Genomic DNA, 21,656 nt, shown 5'->3' on the forward strand with positions numbered 1-21,656 from the left:
CTGCCTCTGATTGGCTTGCCCTGAGATTTATACCCTAGTCAAGTCTTTACTGTTTATTTGTCTGATAATACAAAACCCAGAACAACCCAGATTTGTTTACAACAAAAATATAACTAATATAGGCCTAATTTATATCGGGTCTCAACTATTGCAATAAACTCATTGGATAGGCATATTTTGCTGGCATTGTGCTTTTTTGTAGGCTATTATATTTTATTTTATATATCACACATTGTCAATTTAATGTTTCGTTTATTTTTTCCTTTTTTTTTTTTTTACAAAGTAGTTTGAACTACATTTCTCCCAGGGTAGCTTTGCAGTAGTTTCAACTACTATCATGGTGAAGTAGTTGGTAGCTTCATAAGCTATGCTTTCAAAGTAGCTTCCCCAACACTGGATATATATTTTATTTTATTTTTTGTTTTATAGATGGTTTTCACCAGAGTGCAACCCCACAGCACTTCCTTTTTCTCAGCATTCGGCAAACTGCAGAAATATTCACTCGACATCGTTACTTTTGTTTTCGCTGCTCAGCTGTATAGACGATTTTCACGGAATGGTCAGTCCTGCACTTGAATGTTTTTTTTTCTTTTATGTCCAACACTGCAACAGGAAGTGAGCGGGGGTTCAATTTAGAATGTTTTTGTTGTCAAGTTAAAACCATCTATAGTGAAGTAGAGTTAAACTCAATTCCGTTTTAATCCAGTAGTTGGCAGTAATGCAACAATTCTTTGGATGCCAACCGCCATTAAACATAAAAGAAGAAGGAGGAGGAGGAAGAGGAGGGGGAGGGGAAGAAGAAGAAGACACGGAACCCACCGCGGTTTTGGGCAGACCACGCCCTGTGCCCATAATTTTCGCTCCATCAAACTTCTAGCAAAACTAACACATTTAGATCCAAGTACCTCAACAGTAGGATATAGGCGACAGACAGTTCACACAACTTCAACACGACATGCATATATTATACATCAAACTCTTGAGCTAATACTGCTCTCGCTCAGAATGTCAAAATACGTGTGTATGTGATGTGATGTATAGTTTTTGAGATAATAACGTTTGTTTGGCACAACTCATACTAGTTAACTGCCGAGTGGCAAGTGAAATCGCTGGGCTGGAAGATTCGAGCTGTCAAAAGGCAAGAGGTGTCAGTCAAAAGGGAACAAAGCCTCGCTCCTGGCCAATCCCGGCGTTTAACTGCTGCGTAGGCGGGCGCAGGGCATGGTCTGCCCAAAACCGCGGTGGGTTCCGTACGCTTCGAAGGCGCAGCGGCGTGCGTGGAGTCTCTCAGTTCAAGATGGCGGACACAGAAGGTGAGTGTGTGCTAGCAGCTCTGCGTTTCACTCAAACTGATCAATTTGAGCAAGTTAAACCCAGCCTGGCTGTGTGAGCTACAGCTCTCTGCTCTGAGAACGTCACACCAAACAGCATTAGAAATCTGGCGTGTTGATGTGCCTCTGCGTTAGTTAACTACAAAGCTAACCAGTCCTACACTAACCGGTGCAATGATATGCAATCTGTTTTTAATAGTCAGGTTTCACTTTTCACTAAGGCATGCATATTTTCTCGTTTGTCTAGTTTTTGTGTTTGTTCGGCCTGTTAATCTGTCTTCTGTAAAAAGAAAAATACAGCACGAAGCCAGGGCCGTGAAGCACGTGTGGACACGAGGTTAGGTCTCAGTCAGATCTCTGCTGGTAACTTCTCTGTAGATAGACAAGGCCACAGATCAATCGGGGTGTGGTTAAACGCAACGTTACAGCAAAAGCTGCGTGCAAACTTCATGCATATAAAAGACAAAATGGGATAGCAAATTAAATTTAGCTAACGCTACCTGTAACGTTACCTGTTTACCAGGTTGGCAGTCGTAAAACGTTTCCTGCTGTCAGGCCTTTTTAGCATCTAGCGTTAATATGTTCATCACATATTTAATGTGACTTGTAAATGTAGGCGTTTGTCGTTTTCTGCTGTTAATTCGGAGCTTGTCCCAGATGGCCTGTTAAAAAGTGTTAGCTAGCCAGCTAGCGTTAGCTTACTAATGCTAACAACCACGTGTTGGCGGAGAGGCCACGTGTGCTGCTCCCAGGAGAAACTGATACATATGAATGGAATCAAAAATAAAACAATTAAAACAGTTAATCCTGTGTGGTTCTGAAACGGAGCTTCTATCAGTCATCAGAGGGTTGAGCTGTCAGCTTTTGGTGATATTTGCTTATGTAATTTCTGTCTCACAGCAGTGTCAGTGAAGAAGAAGAAGAAGGCGAAGAAAGTTGCAGAAGATGAAGTTGGGGTAAGTCTGTAGCTTTAGCTCCAGGCTTCTGTTTTCGCTGCCTTTTCCCATCTGTTGTTGGCTTGGAGTTTAACCTCAAACTTTGTCATAACAGGAAATCCAACAGAGTGGAGATTTCCTCATCAAGCCAGAGTCCCGGGTTGCCAGTTTGGACACTTCTCAGTGGCCGTTGTTGCTGAAAGTGAGTAATGCCCAGCCAGTTCCCTGATCATTAGGAACAGGGTTTAGGTTTGTCTGTTGCAATCACCTTTAGACCCCATAGGGCACTTGAGTGAATGATTTCTGAGTCTGCCCTGGTGTTTGGCAGTTGGAAAATGCCAAAGTGGCAGTCAAACAGCAGAATAGTGACCAAACCTGTAGAATAAGATGTAGTGTAGCTCCTAGAATCGATCAATAAAACTCCCAATATTAAAACCCGGTAAGCCTCTCGGCCAGCTGTGTGTCAGTATGTGAAGTGATGAAGAAGTTTATCCATTCTCTGAGCGCCGAGCGCCCCCTGCCTGCCACCCCCAATGCCGTTCTGGTGTCGGGGGACCGGCTCGGCGCCGGCCCGTCGTTCTGCCGGGTCGGGTGACCGGGCCGGGCCGCATGGCCCTGGACCGACCGCCGCCAAGACGATTTACTGTTCTGATCACATGCTTCACCACAGCTGCCATGTCTGCTCTCATATTCACCTTTTCTCATGTGGACTTTAACCCGTGACTTGATTACAAGGGAGCTTTTCTACAAATCTTTCTGTAACAGATTTGTTATACCTGCATTTATGATACACATCAATCTGTTACAGATTGATATACACTGCGAGTCAAGAGTTTGGACACCCAACATTTTTCACATTTTAGACAACAAAACTATGAAATGACACAAATGGAATTATGCATGTAAAGTATCCAGTCAAAACTCAAATTTCAGACCTTTTTTGGAGCCACACTTGATGCAAAGGCTTTGGAAAGAAATTCACACATAGGATAAACTTCACTATTTATACTCGTCTAAGAAACAAATTTTAAGCATGTAAGCAGAAGCCTTTAGATCCAAATGGCTTTAAGAGAATGAGAAACACAGAACATTGAGGTAGGTACAGTGCAAAGTGACTGGTCGAGTGTAACAGTCTGATGTTTAACAGATTGACGCATTTCATTCATTTCAGTTTCTGGTTGACTGCTGACATGCCTTAACTTTATTATTTTTATTTTTGCAGAATTTCGATAAACTCAACATCCGGACGGCTCACTACACTCCGCTGCCCAATGGTTCCAACCCACTGAAGAGGACCATTCAGGACTATGTCAGGTAGCGTTGGTTTGATATTTACCTTTCTGGGTCTGTTTTGCAGTATGGAACATGGAGAACAAACCTGATGGCTATGGAACATGGAGAATAAACCTGATTGGCTGAACAAATGTTTAGTGTCAGTGAAGCCACATGATGACTTCAGATGTCACGAGCACAATGTGCAAAGATGACTTTCCATCTATCACCCAAGTCTGATGGCTCCTGTTAGTCTGTTCTCCATGAAGCCAGTGACCACTGATTCCTGCTAATGAGCTAGCTTGTGACTTTGGTGCACCTGTTTTCAATTGCTAGCTAAACCACATTTTTAAGAAGAAAAAAATCGCTCATTCCAGCTTAAATGTGAATATTTTTGTTTTCTATAGTCTTCTATGACAGTCAATTGATTATCTTTGGGTTGTGGACTGTTGGTCAGGACAAAAGAAGACATTTGAGGATGGTGTCTTGGGCTTTGGGGAAAAGGTTATTGCGATCCCCCACCATTTTGTGAAATTGTATACACCAAACAACTAGAGATGCACCGATCGATCGGCACGTGACCGGAAATGGCCGATTTTCAGCTGATCGGCCGTGACCGGTGACCTGTGCCGGTCAGTCTACATAGCCGACCTGTGCCCCCCCCCCTTTTCACGCGATGTGCGCGCACAACCAAAGCACCGAGACAGGCAGCCACCACACCACACATGCCAGCATACCTTCCTCGTTGTGGAATTTTTTCACCATCAGTGAAGAAGACAAAGCTCAGTTTGTCACACATGCAAGTCGAAAATAAGCCGTGGAGACAGAGGTGCGGCCCGCGTCCCACTCGGCTGGAGTCCGGTCTGAGCGGCTCGCTTCACCTCACTGGCCCCTCTCTCTCTGCTCTCTCTCTCCCCGGGAAGCGGTGCTTCGCCACCGAGCACAGCCGCAACCGGCTTGGCGAGGTGAACGTGAGCATTGTGTCCAGTATGATTCCCCAACCTGCCTTCTCCGTTCCACATCACTGCTGCTGCCTCAGCCTGTCAGTCATGTTGTAACGGGACTTATTTGTTTCGTATTGCAAATAGAACGACGGACATAATAAAAATGCATCGGACTCAAGTGTGCAAGGTTCTGTGCGTGACAATCTTTTTTCGGATGGCAGATTTACAAAAAACACATACGAAATTTTTGGCTGTGTAAACTCCGCCTGATATTCAGACTGAAGATCGTTACTTTAACTCATAAACTAATTTCCCCTACTACTCAAGCGGACTGGTCTGGAGCCAGGCTATAAACTCCTTGTCCATGGATCACATTTTGATGTTCTGTTGCACCTGTTTTCTTTTGGAAAAGTAAATGCATGATAGCTGTGGGATGTAGGCTATTGGATTTAATTTAATTTTTTATTCATTGTATTTGCACAAAAAAGCTCTGTCCAGTAACCTGGAACACTTTTATTTTGAGATGTGTTTGAGTGAGATGGTCCTACTTCATGCAAATTATAAGAATTGTTATATAAATCTTAATTTTTAAACAAAGTTACAAAAATGTTTGTGTAAGCTGTCAATTATTGTTCTTAGAAAGAAAATCGGTATCGGCAAGTCAGACTATTCGGAAATCGGAACAGGCCAACAAAATTGCAATCGGTGCACCCCTACAAACAACTGATCGATTAGTCAGGGGAAAAATCCTCTGTTGCAGCCCCAGTTTGGTTAACAGATGTGGTAGGGGGTACAGATTTCTGCCAGACGGTGGACATATTGAAAGAAATGCCAAAGAATCGGACTCAAATGTGTTTTTTTCCCCGTGATCGCTGCTGTGTGTTCAGGTCCGGGTTCATCAACCTGGACAAGCCGGCCAACCCGTCGTCTCACGAGGTGGTGGCCTGGATCAGACGCATCCTACGCGTGGAGAAGACAGGCCACAGCGGCACGCTCGACCCCAAGGTCACCGGCTGCCTGATCGTCTGCGTGGACCGCGCCACACGCCTCGTCAAGTCACAGCAAAGCGCCGGTACCTACATCCACTGAGTCTGTGCAAACTTCATGATTATTAGGCAGGGTTCCCATTGAGCCCTTGAAATCCTTAAAAGTTTGTGAATTTGAGGGGGGGGATCAGGTCCTGAGAAAGTTTCTGAAAATGGACACGGTTCATTGAAAGTGCTTAAATGTATACATTTCGTGTAAGAATAGAATTTGTAAGTTATTTTTGATATTGTCTGAGCTTATGTAAAGCATGCTAGTTTTCGCTATGATTAATACCCCCCCCCCCCTCACTATAAACTACTCACTATAAAAATTATCTGTTGTAACAGTACTAAACATTGATCTTTGTCTCAAACTGTGCCATGTTGTGTCCTTGAATTAGAAGGAATTGGACCTGGAAAGTCAGTGTAAAGTTCTTGAATTCGATATTTAAGACTGTGTGTGGCAACCCTGATTATTGTTGTTGCACACCTTAAATAAGCCTTTTGGTGCAGAGTTGGTGCTCTTCCTTATTGAAAGTGAATTGAACCAAACTCTGCTTGACGGCTGTCACAGTAAAAACCAGCGGCCGCTCCTTACTACTCTTCTGCTGTGTGTTGCAGGCAAAGAGTATGTGGGAATAGTTCGGCTGCACAATGCTATTGAAAACGAGCACACTCTGGCTCGGGTAAGTGTCTGAATTCAGGCTTGGATAAATGTTTACTGAAAGTCTGCAGGCTGAATAAAGTGCTTGTTTAGGGCTGGGCGATAATTCAATATGATCATTTATAATTTTTCAATGTAATTATATTGTGACGATATGAAGATATTTTAATATTGTGACACATTTCTGCTGTCTAAATTGATGACGAAGCTAATTTTATTTAAACTGATACAATGAGGTATGGTAGGAATATTTGAAAATTGACATCACACCTAATATTACCATTCGGTTCAATGAGATTAACATTAATTTCATTAATGTGATTTTGTATACATGATATATAGACATCGAGAAAAAGCCTTATAATGATTTCAACCATATCGTCCAGCCCCACGCTCGTGTGTGAAAGGGAATTGTGAGGGTCAGCTGGCTGCTTACTGTGTGTGTGTGTGTGTAGGGTATGGAGACGCTGACCGGAGCCTTGTTCCAGAGACCGCCGCTCATCGCTGCCGTGAAGCGGCAGCTCAGAGTCCGCACCATCTACGAGAGCAAGCTGATAGAGTACGACCCAGAGAGGCGGCTGGGTAAGGAAGCTGTTCAGTAACAGATTATCCAAAGCTGCTTATATTGAATATCATTCAATAGAAGCAGCTTTGGACACCTCTTTACATCTCATTTCATCAGACGCTTTGCACCTTTTGTTGATCTAACAGCGGCAAAAAATGTTAGCCCTCATTCTCTCACAATCTTTATTGGATGTAGCAGGAGATGTCACAGTCCCTGGGCTTCCTTTACACACACAAGGTCATAGACTCTATCATCGTCATGGAAATAGTATCATATGTTTTTCTCCCACATATTTTCCCTCTCCATTCTGATCTACACACAAGCCAATTGTAATCTGGATTGGTTGCCATGGGGGTAATTGTTGTGTATGCTACCCTTATCAAACAATAACTTTAAAAAAGTGTGTGGGGCAGGGGGGGGGTTGCACTTTCGGTCATCTCAGCTATCCTTTACGTTTGAACATACAAAGCAGACGACTGTGTCCTGTACACCCCCTGTACAGGTTGAGGTCAAGGGTTACTTGGGTATTGAATAATCTAAGGGCCTGTGTCCACCTAGCGTCTTTTTCCGACGTTAAACGCTGGGAGTGCACTGGGGAGCGCTGATCCCAGCGCACAATATACAAGGAAGCAACGTTAGTTCAGTGCGATAGGAGCTTGATAGCTGACAGCTAGCAAGCTAACAACACGGGTAGGCTACGCTATTAAAAGCAGTAAGCACAACACTCACCAGAAATATTAAGTGTCTAGCCAATCTGCTCCCACAATTGAGCCTTTCTGTCTCTGTTGTGATAGTTTCTCCATATGATTAGTTGCCAGAAAAGGAGCACCCGCCACCAGCGTCTTTCTGAAAAGTTAAATTATTTTCAGCTGGAAGCGCTGGGAGCCGCCACACAAAAACGGCGGAGCGCTCTGAAAATAGACGCTAGGTGCAGCGCACTTTCTATAGACATCCGTGTGCGCTCGCATACGCTCTCCCCCCATTGGAAACTACTGAAAAAAGACGCTGGACCTGAGGAAAAGACGCTAGGTGGACACAGGCCCTAATGGGTGCTTTTCACAGCATCCATTTTGAGGTGGTAAAGCATGTGTAACCAATAACATAAATGAGGCCCCCTGCACTGGAACAATGGAATGGAACCGTCATTAATGTGATTGATTACACCTGCTTTACTTGCTGCTTTACCACCTTAAATCGGTTTCTGTGAAAAGGGTCTATAGCAGGGTATCTGCGGGGTCTTGAAAAGTATTAAAAGTTGATCAATCAATTTAGGGAAAATTAAGGCCCTTAAAAAGTATTAAAAAATCTTATTGCCATTTGAGAGGTATTACACTTTGTAGCTATTGTGCTGATGGTGTTAACTGAGCATATATCTTCCCATATTGAATGCAGACCCCTGAATTGAATTGATATGGTATCGTGGCAGACCTTGTGATATCAGCAAAATATCGCATCGTTGTCCAAATCTATATAATATTGTATCGTGATGCAACTTGTGATTTTCACCCCTATCGCCGATGTGTTGACGAAAGTGTCGTTGAGGCCTTGGAAAAAGTCTTAAAAAAAAGATCTTAAAAGCTATTGAATAATTGGATTCCTGCATATACCCTGTATAGAAGTGTTTGTCAGTTAAGTGCTAGCTAACTGTCTCTGCTGCAGGGATCTTCTGGGTGAGCTGTGAGGCAGGGACCTACATCCGGACGCTGTGCGTCCACTTGGGCCTGCTGTTGGGAGTCGGAGGTCAGATGCAGGAGCTGAGGAGAGTCCGCTCCGGGGTGCTGGGAGAGAAGGTCAGTCTGGTGACTCTGAATCAGTGTGACCAGCTTCCTGTCTCCACAGGAAGTTACTTTCCTGAGTTTGTTTCCAGAAAGCAGCGGCCCAAAGTGTTGAGTTTGGGCCTGGGCAACACCCCAGGTCTGCTAATTAAACTTTGGTACAAAAACCGGCTCAGAGTGACTGCTTTCCTTTGTCAGCTTTGACTCGGGATTCACTCTGGCCAACATGTGATTTGTAAAATTTGATTAGGTAAAAACATCTAACTTCACATTAACGGAATAGTTAATCCAAAAATGAAAATTCTGTAATCTATGCCAGTTGAAACACGGGTGGAGTTTGTCCATAAAACACACAGGGAGGTTGCTCCAGACAGAACCAGTCCCCATTGACTTCAGTTGTATTGTGCTGAAGACTGGTTCTCTCTGGGGTTCTCTGGAGACCTTGGACAAACTTCATGGCATGGGGGTGAGTAGTTGATGACGGAGTTTTCATTTTTCAGTCAACTGAACTGTTCCTTAAGATGAATCTTTTAGTACGATGCTTGTGATTCATGTGATGGACATTATCAAGTCAAATTTAGGTACCGGTAGTTTGTTTTCGGGGGAGCACGCCATCAAAAAACAATGCTGACAGGCAAACTGCAGGCATTCATTTAGTTTTACAGTTATGGAGTTGATTTGAGTGAAGTTGATTTGAGTGAAGTTGTGGACCAGTGATGTCATTTGTGCATGAATGACATCACTGCTCCACAACTTCAACATGTGCAGAATAAGTCAGCCTTGTTTTTCGGTGGAGTTCTCCTTTAGTAGTAATAATACAGGGAACTGAGTAGATATATCAATAACTATGGGGGGGGATTTGATAATTTCAGGTTTGGTGTGCAAGTTTGAAACCTGTACTGATTAAATGCTGCCTTGCTCTGCTGCTGTTGTCAGGACAACATGGTGACGATGCACGACGTACTGGACGCTCAGTGGCAGTTTGACCACAACAAAGACGAGACGTATCTGAGGAGAGTCATCTTCCCTCTAGAGAAGCTGCTGGTCTCTCACAAGAGGCTGGTGATGAAGGACAGCGCTGTAAGTCTAAACAAATGCACCCAAACACACTGAGGGAGGAGATTAGAAGAATGGTTTTGATAATTATGATTGTTTTTTGGTCTCCAGGGGCCAGTTGCACCAACTCGTCTTACGACTGTTCTTAAGCTAAGCCGGTCGTAACTTTACGACCTAACAGCTACGCCGGTTGCACCAAGCCTTTTTCTCACTAAGACCGGTCGTAAATATTACGCCTGGTCAGGAGGAGGCGTAAACGTGCCTGTAAGAGATCTCCGTCGTAGTCTATCAGCGGAGACCTGCTGTGATTGAGTCCTCACCGTCATCATTGTCGTAAAGTCGCCTTCAAAGCATGACGTTCAATTATAACAAACTAGTTGTGTGGCTTAGCCTTCCCAAATGTTGAAGGTCGTTTTTTAGAATTTAATGCATAGAATTGGGAACGTTACATTTAATTTCATTCAGACTGCCTGCCACTCAATCGCCGCCATTTTCCCCCGGAGCTTCCACAGGAGGGTGGGAGGAGGGAGGGTGTAGTGACGCACATACAGTAGTGGCCATAGACTATGAGCGTAGTGGCACAGTGACGGCGTGAGGCACATTTTTGGGCCAATCAGGGGGCATTCCCTGGCAATTCACATGGACGCGCATTGCTACGACCAGCGTAGTTAAGACCAGACGTAAACCCTGTTGGTGCAACAGGCGTAAATCCACTCTAAAGACTGGTCTTAACTAAGACCGACGTAGGAGTTACGACCAGGCATAGTTAAGACCAGTTGGTGCAACTGGCCCCAGGTGAATAAATCAAAGTTCCTACGCAGGTCTGGAGAAGTCTAAAAAATGAATTTGATAATTTCCAGGTCTTTATTAATCTCTCGAGACAGACTTTTTACTTGCATTGAAAATCTGTTGGCAAGCTCTGTGAAAAGGTGTTCAACAGCGGTCGCAGGGTGCAGACTCGCATGCTGCGCTGTACCCGATTTAAAATGGAGTGGACGTGACTTGTGTGTAGTCAAAACTTACCGTTTTCACCGTGTAGCAAGTTGCTTCTTGCTACTAGCAACGAGCTAGAGTTGTTGTTTCATAGCGACGGAAGGATTTGAGAGACACGCAGGGAGGGGAAATGAAATCCATAAATGGTTGGAGCCAATGGCAGAGCTTGCAGGGAGCGGAAAGGGATTTTCTTCCGCTGCTGACGGAGCCTCGTGAGTTCCGTTTGCACATGTGAAACGACCCTGCCCCCAGATGTTAGAGAAACATTTTTTGTTTTTGTTTTGTTTAACCGATGGGTTCTCAAATTGGGTCTTGATTAGTTTGGGCATTTGAAAAGTCTGGAAAATATTGTGGTTCAGGTCCGATATACACATCATTCTAGCTTTGATGTTTTAAGCAATTTGAGTCCACACATTGTGGTGTTAATAAGAATAATGTTCAGATAGAGGGATGCTGTTATGAGCCAGCCGCTGTCAGCATGCATTATATCAAATACCCTGCACCAAAATCACATCCAGTCAAGAACATAGGGTCTGCACCAAAACCACATGCACTCAGGAACTAGAATCTGCTTGGACAAATATGGAGTTTTAAAGTGGAAAGCATGTAGGAACCCTGCCAATCATCTCACATATTCTGATATTTGTGGCTGTGAAGAACAATCTTCATCTATACAGTGATATGACCTAATTAGCAGGGCCAAGATGCCTGCGTAAATCACATTTAGACAACACCTTCACAACAAATCATGGTCTGGAGAAAGTATGGATTTTTTTTAATTGAAAATGTGCAGGAATGCTAATAAAAAGTTTGTCTCAGGTGAATGCCATCTGCTACGGAGCAAAGATCATGCTGCCCGGTGTGTTGAGGTATGAGGACGGGATTGAAATCAACCAGGACATCGTCGTCATAACAACGAAGGGCGAGGCCATCTGTATAGGTGAGTTCTCCCGTTCCTCCACAGGGAGTAGATGGGATATTGAAGCTGAAGCCACATGAAGAGCTGAATAGCTTGCAGCAGCGCTCAATGCGCCGTGATGACCTGCTATCTATCACCCTTGTCTGATGGCTTCTCAGGGACGAATCCCTCCTTTTAAACTAATGAGACTAAAGCGATTTTGGCCTTTTCATCAGGGAAAAACTTAAAAGCGTAGCAGTGAACGCTGAATTTAGGGTTCCCACAGGTCCTTGAAAATTAGAAAATGGACGTAATTGAGTTTTGATATAAAAAATTTTTTTTTTACTTGTTGCAGTTGGGAAGTGTTGACACATTCAAGCCTCTTTTTATTTTTACATTACATTATTTGGCAGACGCTTTTATCCAAAGCGACTTACAATAACACATTTTTTGTCAGCAATAGAGCAATCAACTATGGAGCACAGTCTATGACAACTACAAATTCTGAAGGAACAGTGGTACGAGTTTAGTTTAGGATTTTTATTTTATTTATTTTTTATAGAAAGAGAGAGAAAGATGTTAGATCAAGAAGGGCCCAGATGGAGCCCGAAAAGGTGAGTCTTTAGTCTTTTCCGAAAGATCGGCAGTGATTCAGCAGTCCTGACCGAAGGTGGAAGCTCGTTCCACCATTGGGGTGCCAGGGATGAGAAGAGTCGATCGGGATGAGATGGGATATTTGCATGTGGGATTCTGTAAACGCTGTTCTCATTATAAAAATAAAATTCCCAGTGTTGTAACAATAATTAACATTGATCCGTGTCTCAAACTATTCTGTGTTGGGCCCTTGAATTTGAGGGAATTGGACCTGGAAAGTTCTTGAATTTGATGTTTAAGCAGGTGTGGTAACCCTTGCTGATAGTTTTCAGTAACTCAGTTCTGCGATGTTTGAGGAAAAAAGAAGAGTAAAGGTCCTCACACATCAAGAGCGATGCGAATATACAGCACGAAATTGCGATGCGAATATTGATCCACCTGTCAATCACAGCAGATGTGTACACGTCGGAAGTGAATTTCTGAAAAATCGACCTTGGTCCGGAAAAAATAAACGCCGCCATAACGCTCAGTGAAACTTCGTCGTTGGTACGCACGGTTGCATTGACTGATATAGGTTCGGAAAATATTATTGACATGCAAATTAATCGCATGAAAAAAACGCTCCCGATGTGTAAGGACCTTTAGGGACAAGCTAATGATTGTTTGCCTTGACACAGCGATGATGGATCTGTCGGGTGAATAAATGTTCATGCCAGCAATGCTTTGATTCAGGATTATTAATCTATCAAGGCACAGCAAGTCTGTACAGAGTGAAACCAAAGGACCTAAGATACTCTGGTTTACTTTTACCGCCTGTCAAGTGTTGAAATAAATAAGTAATAATAAATAAGTTGAAATAAGATGACTCCTCTTCTCCTCAGGTGTTGCCCTGATGACCACGGCGGTGATCTCCACATGTGACCACGGCATCGTGGCCAAGATCAAGAGGGTGATCATGGAGCGCGACACGTACCCCCGCAAGTGGGGTCTGGGCCCCAAGGTACGACTGCTTTCTTTTAGCTCTGTCATTCGCTCTGCTGTGTTCTAGAAAGCCATCCCTGAGTTATTGTTGGGTTTCTGAGAACTGCTTAGCACACAGTAATAATCCCATGGTTCCAATGTCAACCTGCAGGCCAGCCAGAAGAAGATGATGATTCAGAAAGGTCTTCTAGATAAACATGGAAAACCCAACGGCAGCACACCTGCCAACTGGAAGAACGACTACGTAGACTACAGGTACAGTATAATGTAATGCAGTCTCAGATAAGCATGGTTCCAGGTAGGGATGCACAAGGAGATCGGCAAAAAATTTGAATATTGTGCATCCCTAGCATTTATTATTACTGTCAGTATTATGGGTTGGCGGTGCAGACAGTTATCCCTTGTTGGGCTGCTCGTGCTCTCTGAGGGAGTCAGTCTGCTACAGAAAGTCTCCGATTTCAGCTTCTGCAGCCTGTTGTCTGCAGAGCTGCTGCTGACCTGAGAACAGTATTTGGACTGGTTAAAATAAAACATAAATTTTAATGACCTCTTTACAGAAACAATATTTCAATGTTTTCCTTCTTTCCGTTTAGTGTCTCCAAGTTAAAGGAGGAGTCGTGCGATGAGACGACAACGACGAAGGTAAAGTCAGAAATAATGTGTTAAAGGTTTCAGTCTCTGATCTGTGCTTTCAGGATTCTGTCTGCAAAAGAGTCCAAATTCAAGAAGTTTGGGTAAAAGTAGGAAGTGTAGACAAACTGCTGCTGCGTCCAATTAGTTTATAATTTTTATTAGATTTATTTTTATTTCATTAGTCAAGTAGTGGCCAAAATGATACCCAGGATATTGAAATCGGACAGCTATTGGTCATGGAACTTAAAGCGTAAAGTGGTTGTATAGTCTATTGTTTCCCAAACTTTTTATTCTGGGGACCCACTTTTTAAAAATGACAAAGCATCACGATCCAATTCACAACAGGCCTCATTATCTGTAAATTATGAGAAGAGAGAATTTGTTCATAAATGAACGTTCCTGACCATTTTTATTGCCATTTCTGCATCACCTTATATTATCTTGAATAGGTAAACCAGCCATTTTGAAGAGATAATTCCATAAGTCACAACCTTTGTTTTATGCTTTATAAATGAGACCAAATAAATGCATTTATGCGGAGTTAAAAGCCTATCATTGTTTTTATTTCCTCACCAGTAAAACAATATACACATTTTAACTTTTAATTTTTACTGGTCTAATGTGATGTTTGTGCAGAGGAAGAGAGAGGCAACCGACAGCGACAGTGAGGCGGCGACCACGACTCCTTCCACTCCGTCTGCAGAGGAGCTGAAGAAGGAGAAGAAGAAGAAGAAGAAAGAGAAGAAAATCAAGCTAGAGGAGGCAGCAGAGGAGGCGGAGCCATCAGGGGGGGCGGAGCCAGAGGGCGAGGTCAGTTTACACCTTTTTACTAATCCAGACCTATTGCAAAATGCTTGATCATCACGTGACTCGCATAGCTCCATCCCATAGGCTCCATTCTACCATCAACCTATCCACCTTATTTCTAGCAGCCATGATGCCTCTGGGTTTTTCTTTCCGGTGTGATCCTCCCAGCCTTGTTGCTGACAGCTTGACACCGGTCTGGGCGAACGGAGCAAATCACTAATCAGGTCCAGCTGGGCAAAAAGCTCGTCGATAAATATCCCTTTAAGAGCGCAGTGCATTCATGGGTAATCGCCTACTGTGGCTAATATTAGCCGCTAGTTAGTTATGTTACATGGCAGTAAAACGCCACTGAATGACCAAATTGATTTTACTTTTAACCATTTTGAGCAAAACCGTTTCCATACATCAGCGTTGGTTAGTTGTTTATAACGTGGCTGGCTATATTTCTAACGTTATATCTATCTCTGGGATACTGGGAGATGGGCCATAGCATCTCTGTCGCTGATTTGATTCCACAGTTCTGGGCATTGGCGTTGGCCAATCCTGGCGTGTTCCACCCCCAAATCGATTGTGTTCTGGCGCAAAGCGAGTGGCTTCTAGGACGAACAGGCTCTCTGACCCGTGCGCCACTAACGTTATTTTAGAGCAGTGCAGTAAATACAATATTCCTGGAACGCGAGTTTAACTAAACAGTTTACATGTCCTCTGCATTCTACATCAAATAGCCGTTTGTTTTATTTGGTATGTTACATACTTATTGGCCAAGTTATGTTCAATTCAGGCAGGGTACAAGGGAGTGTAGGCGGCCATCTTTTCAAATCAAGTAGAATACCGTTTTAGGAAATGGCAAGCTGCAACAATAAGTCACGTTAAACCGGAACTTGTACCCACAATTATTTGTACAGCGGGGCATTCAAAAATAAGGTGGATAGTGGACCTTCAAGGATAGTTCCAGGAAGTACGAGGTGGGCCATTTGAATGCATAAAATAAAGCTGATAATATACAAATTGATTCTTTAAATGTCTTGCCCTTTCAAAGTACGTCACTATTGAGGTAAAAAATAATTAAAAAATAAAGGTCCATTGGAGTGAATGGAACTTACGCAACTCTGACTATCTCAATGGCTTTGGTCTAATCCACCCGAAGTGCTGGAGGGTCATTGTAAAGACCACTAAATGTGTTCCTGTATGCCAGTGTTTCCCAAACTGAGGTAACATGGAGGTAGCGGGTATTTGAGAGAAAGGGCAAAATGGAAAAAAATCTAAGAATAAATCATGAAGATAAATGAAATATAAAAATGTATCTGCTTAGGAGGCACTAATTGCAACTCTTTCACTTCATTTATTTTGTAATGTTCTATATTCTTAAAAAGGTGGGTTATCATTCAGTGCTTGCATCATATACTGTGGTTCTCTTGCAGGTTTCTAAGCATAGTGTTTTAGTTGAGTAACGGGGGTACTTGGATTCAGAAATCAGGGAAAGGGGGTACTGAAGCCAAAAAGGTTTGAGAACCACTGCTGTATGCTAAACTAGGGTTCTCAACACGAGGACCACCCGGGGTCCTTGAGGGGGTTCCAGCGGTTCCCCCAGCAATTTGACAAGTTGTTAAACTTCACCTTTACTTCATTTTTAATAACTTAACACAATTGGAAAATGTAGAAGAATGACTGTTTTGATGAGTTTCTCTGTTATCGCTCTGCCTGCAATAAAATACAGATACTTACAAATCAAATCCAACTATAAAAATATTGAGTCCGAGAGACAAAATCTCATCAGATGGAGGTCTGTGGCTAACTTGTTTTCACGGAATTGTGGTGGACCTGGTGTCCGGCAGATTTTAATTTGTCGGGACTTTGATGAATGTTACGGTCAAATTCCGGCAATTACCAGACAATGGAAGCTATGAATACAGGTGTGCCTTGAGATTATGGCTTGCCCTTTGGAGTGCCTTGGGCACAAAAAGTTTGAAAACCACTGCTGTAAACCATGGCCTCTTGGGGCTTATTACTTAATTTGAAACCTAGTTTCAGGGTTCATACGGTCATGGAAAAGCCTGGAAAGTCATGGAAATTTAAATTCAATTTCCAGGTCATGGAAAAGTTTTCGAAAAAAAACAACATCCGACAGGTTTTGGAAAAGTCATGGAAATGTGTTTAATAAATATTTTCATGACGTTAATTTACAGAGTTCAGAGTATAAAAATAGTATAGTGTAAATTGTCACGGCACGTAACGTTTACAGTTGCTGTGTTTCTGTTGTGTGTGAGAAGTGAATTTAGTGAGTTACAGGCACGCCCACTAGCCTACATCTGCCTGCTGCCTGGAGCTGAGGTAACGTTAGCACTTAGCAAAGTCGTACTATGCCACTGGACACATGCCAGGGAAGTGCAGCTTCACCAATATGTGGCATTTCAAAGATAAGTACCAATTATGGCTCGCGAAAGACAGACGACACGCTAAATGCAATCTGTGCTGTAAAATGCTGCTGTGAAGCGTTAAAGCACGAGAGCGCAGCTGCTGTTGCAAGCGGCCCAATTCATCAGTGAGTTTATTGACATCCACCGACGCCAACGTTAGCGTCCCTTACCACAGCAAAGAAATAGACACGTTTGGACGTTTTAACAAAAGACGAGGTAAAGGGATTTTGACAGTCAAACTACGGTAGCGTTAAATATATCCAGTGAACCAGAACGTCTGCTCCATAATAGATGCCGGTGCGTGTGTCTCAAACAAAGTAATTTATCGTCAATATACCATTTAAAGAAGTAGATTGATAATCAACTTTAATGTTTTTCTGCAAATTGTCTGTGTTTCTGCATGGCACTCAAGGTTAGGGCTGGCCAATATTGTGACTAGATGAGACCTAAAGGCTGCAGTAAAGTGAAGTAGTGTTCTGAGCTTACCAGACTGTTCTAGCTGTTCTATTATTTGCCTTTACCCACTTAACGTTAGTATTCATTATATCATTATTCACTGATAATTATTGATCAAAAATCACATTGTGTAAATATATTTTGTAAGAGTCCATATTGCCCAGCCCAATTTTACAATTGAAAATCTAGCCCACTTTGTAGACCATCTATAAACGGTTGAGGATCACTGGGCTAAACCTCAGTTGAACGTGAGCCAGAGTCCTGCACCGGGTCAGGGTTCCGCGGGGCCCCGCCGGGTACCCGCAAGAAAACGCGCGGGGGGGGGGGGGGGGCGGGTAAAAAATACACTTCTGTAAATTGGTGGGTCGGGCGGCGGGTAAAAATTAACTAAATGCTGACGGGCGGCGGGTGGAACAACGACAACGTATGAGCCATGTATGTTTTTCTGTTGCACTCAGATGGAGGCAGGGGGTGTGGTAGCTGGTCTGACTCGAAGAGGAGAAAAGTTTCTGACGCACGTTTTCGCTTTGTTTACATAACCGGCATCGTTTCAAGTATGCGCATACTGTGCAATGTGTGACGCTATATGGACTGCACAAAACATTCAAAACTCAGCTGCGGTCAAGGTGATTGATTGGAGACAATACGAGTTGGACAGATAATATAGTAGGCTAACGTTAGCTTCAACTACAGTCAAACATACACACTGGCTGTTTTCATAGCAACAGGCAACAACATGTCATGGATGGATAGCGTGAAAGTGGTCTCATCCCAACGTGGATTTACGTTCCTCCAACAGCAATCATAAAGGCAGTATGGATTATACCGGACATATTGGAAATAGCTGGTAAGTCACTTTGCTTGCTGTAACTGTCTGTGTCTGATAGCAGAGCTATCCAGCTGGTTAGTGAGCTAGCAGCTGCTAAAAGCTGACGAGTCTCGGCCAGAAAGACTGCTGTTCGCCTCCCGTGTAAAACGGTGGCAGTTTTGTTAGGTTCACTACAAAATGTTTGCACTGCAGATTAACGGTTATTATATATATGCGGTTCCGGATCGGAGCGCGGGTCTCATGTCTGCGGGCCGGGGTGGGTTGCAGTACTGATTGATCATATGTGCGGGTTCGCGGAGCGGGGTCGGTACTGCACGTCGCGGGGCCGGGCGGAACCGGGTCTTGAAAATCAGACCCGCGCAGGACTCTGACGTGAGCTCACGCTGTCTCCTCTTATTCCAGATGGGGGAAAGTGCCAAGAAGAAGAAGAAGAAAAAGAAGCAGAAAGAAGGCGAGGCGTCGGAATGATGGGACATCCTGCTTAACATCTGACTGTTTCACTGACGGACTTGGTGTTCAACACTCAGATGCCACGCCTCCACTCCCACTGCATTCTGGGAGTATAAACTGTAAGGGGCTGTTCACAGAGTTTTTATTGCATGGAGAAAGCGCTGCCTGGAGGAGTGCTTTTTTTCTCTTCAATATTTTATTTTCAGTTTTTCTCAAACGATGTACAAACAAGACAAACAGAACACCCTCAGACACAAGAAAAGAAAACATACATATTTGACATTCAACTTTACGTGATTACCAGCCACATAAGGTGCTTGTAAGATATATTGTTCCTGAGATCTCACAAGGGGTCCATGAGAAACCAGTCAGGCAAGTCACCCGTCACCCCTAACTTCATCAAGATAGGCTAGAAACGGGTCCCAATTGAATTGGTCCTCAGAAACCTAAGTCTCTCCATCCGTATAATGGAAGTCATGTCATGACTGTTGCACAGCTGTCGGGAAGTTCAGAGAGGACTACGATCAGCCGAAGATGGCAAGTTCTGCCTCCGGTTGGAGGGTTATTTTATAGGCCTTGGAGTACCAATCAAATATTTTGGTCCAGAATCCCGTTAGTGAAGGACAGAACCAGAAGGCATGAGATAGTGTGCCCTTTGACACCTGTCACACAGTGGTGAGATAGAAGGGAAGAACTTGTGTAACTTATGCTTGGAATAATGAATACGATGAGCAACTTTAAATTGAATCAGCTTATGTCTATTAACTAAGCAGAGTTGTACCACAGAGACTCCTTTCCCATATAATGTCAGATGAATCAATACAAAGCTCCCCCTGCCACACTTCTCTAATCCTCTCAGTAGAGGCTATGGCGTGGTTGTCAAACAGACATACAAATTGTATAAGATGCTTGGAGTGAGTAGGGCTCAGCAGAACATCAAAGAAAGCATGTTCATTTGGGAGCGCTTCAAAGGCATGAATCGAACATAATTTCTGACTTGCATTTATCTGAACCAGTGCGTGCCAGGCAACTACAATTTCCTCTTCAGCAGATCAAAGGATGTAAAATGGCCGGCTATGGATGGAAACCAACCCCTTTGGAGGGGCGCTTTTTGTGAGGAGAAATAAAAAGTGGATCATGATAATGTCCTGGGTTTCCATTATTCAGTAATTGCCTAATTGACTGTTATAATCAAAGTCAGACAAATTAAAATCCGCCAGTCACTAAGTTGTGTGAGAATAATCCCCTCGGCACAAATTGAGTTTTATTAAAATTGTCTCAATTACATTTCCATGCAGCTCCTCCTATTAGCATAAATGATCATTTTTGTGTAGGTTATAGTGTAGGCTACTGTATGTTATGAGATGAAAGAAACCGCAAAATGCTGAATTCACAATTAGGATGCACGCGCAATGCGTGTGCCTGGGTCAGCAGATCTCAACAGGTGGAGAATGTGGCTATACCACACGGCGCCTGCATATCAACATGCAGAGAGAAAGAGATGAAACGTGAATCAAACCTTAAAGTAGTTTCTGAAACCAAGCGGGTCTAATGTTGTCAATGACTACGATAATGTTATTAAAAGCAGACTACAGCTGATTGACACGCACGCAGTGCTCCAACTCGGTTTCTGAATGGACAATAGGCTAAACTTCACAAGCGCAGATGTGAATATTTGCTTAATTTTAAACGAAGAAAATAATACATTATTGTTAGTAACTACTTGTATCCTTCATCTGAGAACTGAAAGCCCTTGCCAGTGTTCTTTTAATAGGCTACGTCATGTTGAGCACTGCCACGGTTTATTTTTTCAGGCGACTACTCTTTCGCATTTCTTCACTCGTCTCGACAACACCCTGCGCATTCCACTGTGGGCTCCAAATTCTGGGGAATTTGGGGGCCGTTTCTGAGACTCAGCATGCAAGGCAGCGTGTATCAAAGTTGATGCTGCGCGCAGCACGGAGAAATTAATTAACCCTGAAGCTTGCATTTCGGCTCGTTCAGTTTGATTGACCGGTCATAGAAACATGGTTAGTGCAGGGAATTTAGGCAATATTGAGATTATAGGCTGCTATTCCAATTGTCCGGGAAACTGAAATCATGCCACACGTTGACCGGCACCGCTGAGAACGTCACCTGGTTAGCAGCTGCTAGCTCGGTAATCAGCTGGTTAGTTCTAGCAGACAATAATCTAATAAGCGAAGGCCTACCAGATTTTTCCAATACAAATTCCTGGTATAGTATATCCTGCTTTTATGATCACTGTTACAGTAACACGGTAACCTAAATTCACTGATTACAATGTCCTATTTCGCCACTGCCACGGCCACTTTCTCCATATTTGTTGTTGCTATGGGAAACTGCCAGCTTCTCTGTCATCCTGATTGGTCATCTGGAAAAAGCGGTTCACATCACCCGGCGCTTTTCTGAAATGTTGGAATATTTCTCAACTTTATAAAGAGCTGCACTCTGAGCTAAAATTCATGTCGCTGCAGTGCTTTTCTGAAGTGGACGCCTTTTGTGTGCCTTTCAGCGGCATCCTGTTTTCTTTTATTGAGTTACTGATGGGGGGGAAAAAACGCTGTATATGAACAGCCCCTAATATGGACTGCATGATTGCAGGAATGAGAGGATACATGGGGTTTGGTGATATTGCCCTGATGGATGTTTTTGTCTTTTCTAACATTGTATTTTTGTCCAGCTGTATATAGCCATGGGTGTGAAGCCTACATTTGTAATTTGGAAATAAAAATCCTTGTTTTCTTATAGCTGTCATCTGAACTTCATTTCAGTGATACTTGTTCAGATTTACATTTAAATTACCGTAAATGTGGAGCGTTGGAGTGTATTGGTAGGAAGACATCAGTGAGCCAAACAAGTCAAAATGAAAAATTCTCTCTAAATTGGCTATTCCTACATAACAGCCAGGTAACATTTTAGGCAGTTTGCAGATTGGTGACTTTCACAACCCACAAAACACGTTTGCCTTGAACCAGATGACTTTCAACTTAAAGCATATGGCTGGTGTTTT

General features: G+C 43.3%; 1 protein-coding gene across 1 annotated transcript; it reads left to right on the plus strand.

Annotated features, from left to right (window-relative positions):
* The first annotated feature begins 1,290 nt into the window (after window positions 1-1,290).
* Window positions 1,291-21,391, plus strand: dkc1 (dyskeratosis congenita 1, dyskerin). Its single transcript, XM_083632754.1, has 15 exons — window positions 1,291-1,313; window positions 2,232-2,287; window positions 2,382-2,468; window positions 3,489-3,580; window positions 5,370-5,554; window positions 6,129-6,193; window positions 6,627-6,753; window positions 8,396-8,526; window positions 9,448-9,591; window positions 11,380-11,500; window positions 12,934-13,052; window positions 13,185-13,288; window positions 13,627-13,675; window positions 14,303-14,476; window positions 18,578-21,391. Exons 1-15 carry the CDS (start codon window positions 1,298-1,300, stop codon window positions 18,641-18,643), a joined length of 1,536 nt encoding a protein of 511 aa, XP_083488880.1. The 5' UTR covers window positions 1,291-1,297; the 3' UTR covers window positions 18,644-21,391.
* The last annotated feature ends 265 nt before the right edge of the window (window positions 21,392-21,656 follow it).

This window comes from Poromitra crassiceps (genome assembly GCF_964638095.1).
Source record: "Poromitra crassiceps genome assembly, chromosome: 3".
Taxonomy (NCBI): Eukaryota; Metazoa; Chordata; class Actinopteri; order Beryciformes; family Melamphaidae; genus Poromitra; species Poromitra crassiceps.

Coding starts and splice junctions, on each gene's coding strand:
- dkc1 (XM_083632754.1), top strand. Junction 6,754..8,395: donor CGACCCAGAGAGGCGGCTGG/GTAAGGAAGCTG, acceptor TCTCTGCTGCAG/GGATCTTCTGGGTGAGCTGT. Junction 14,477..18,577: donor GGGCGGAGCCAGAGGGCGAG/GTCAGTTTACAC, acceptor CTCTTATTCCAG/ATGGGGGAAAGTGCCAAGAA.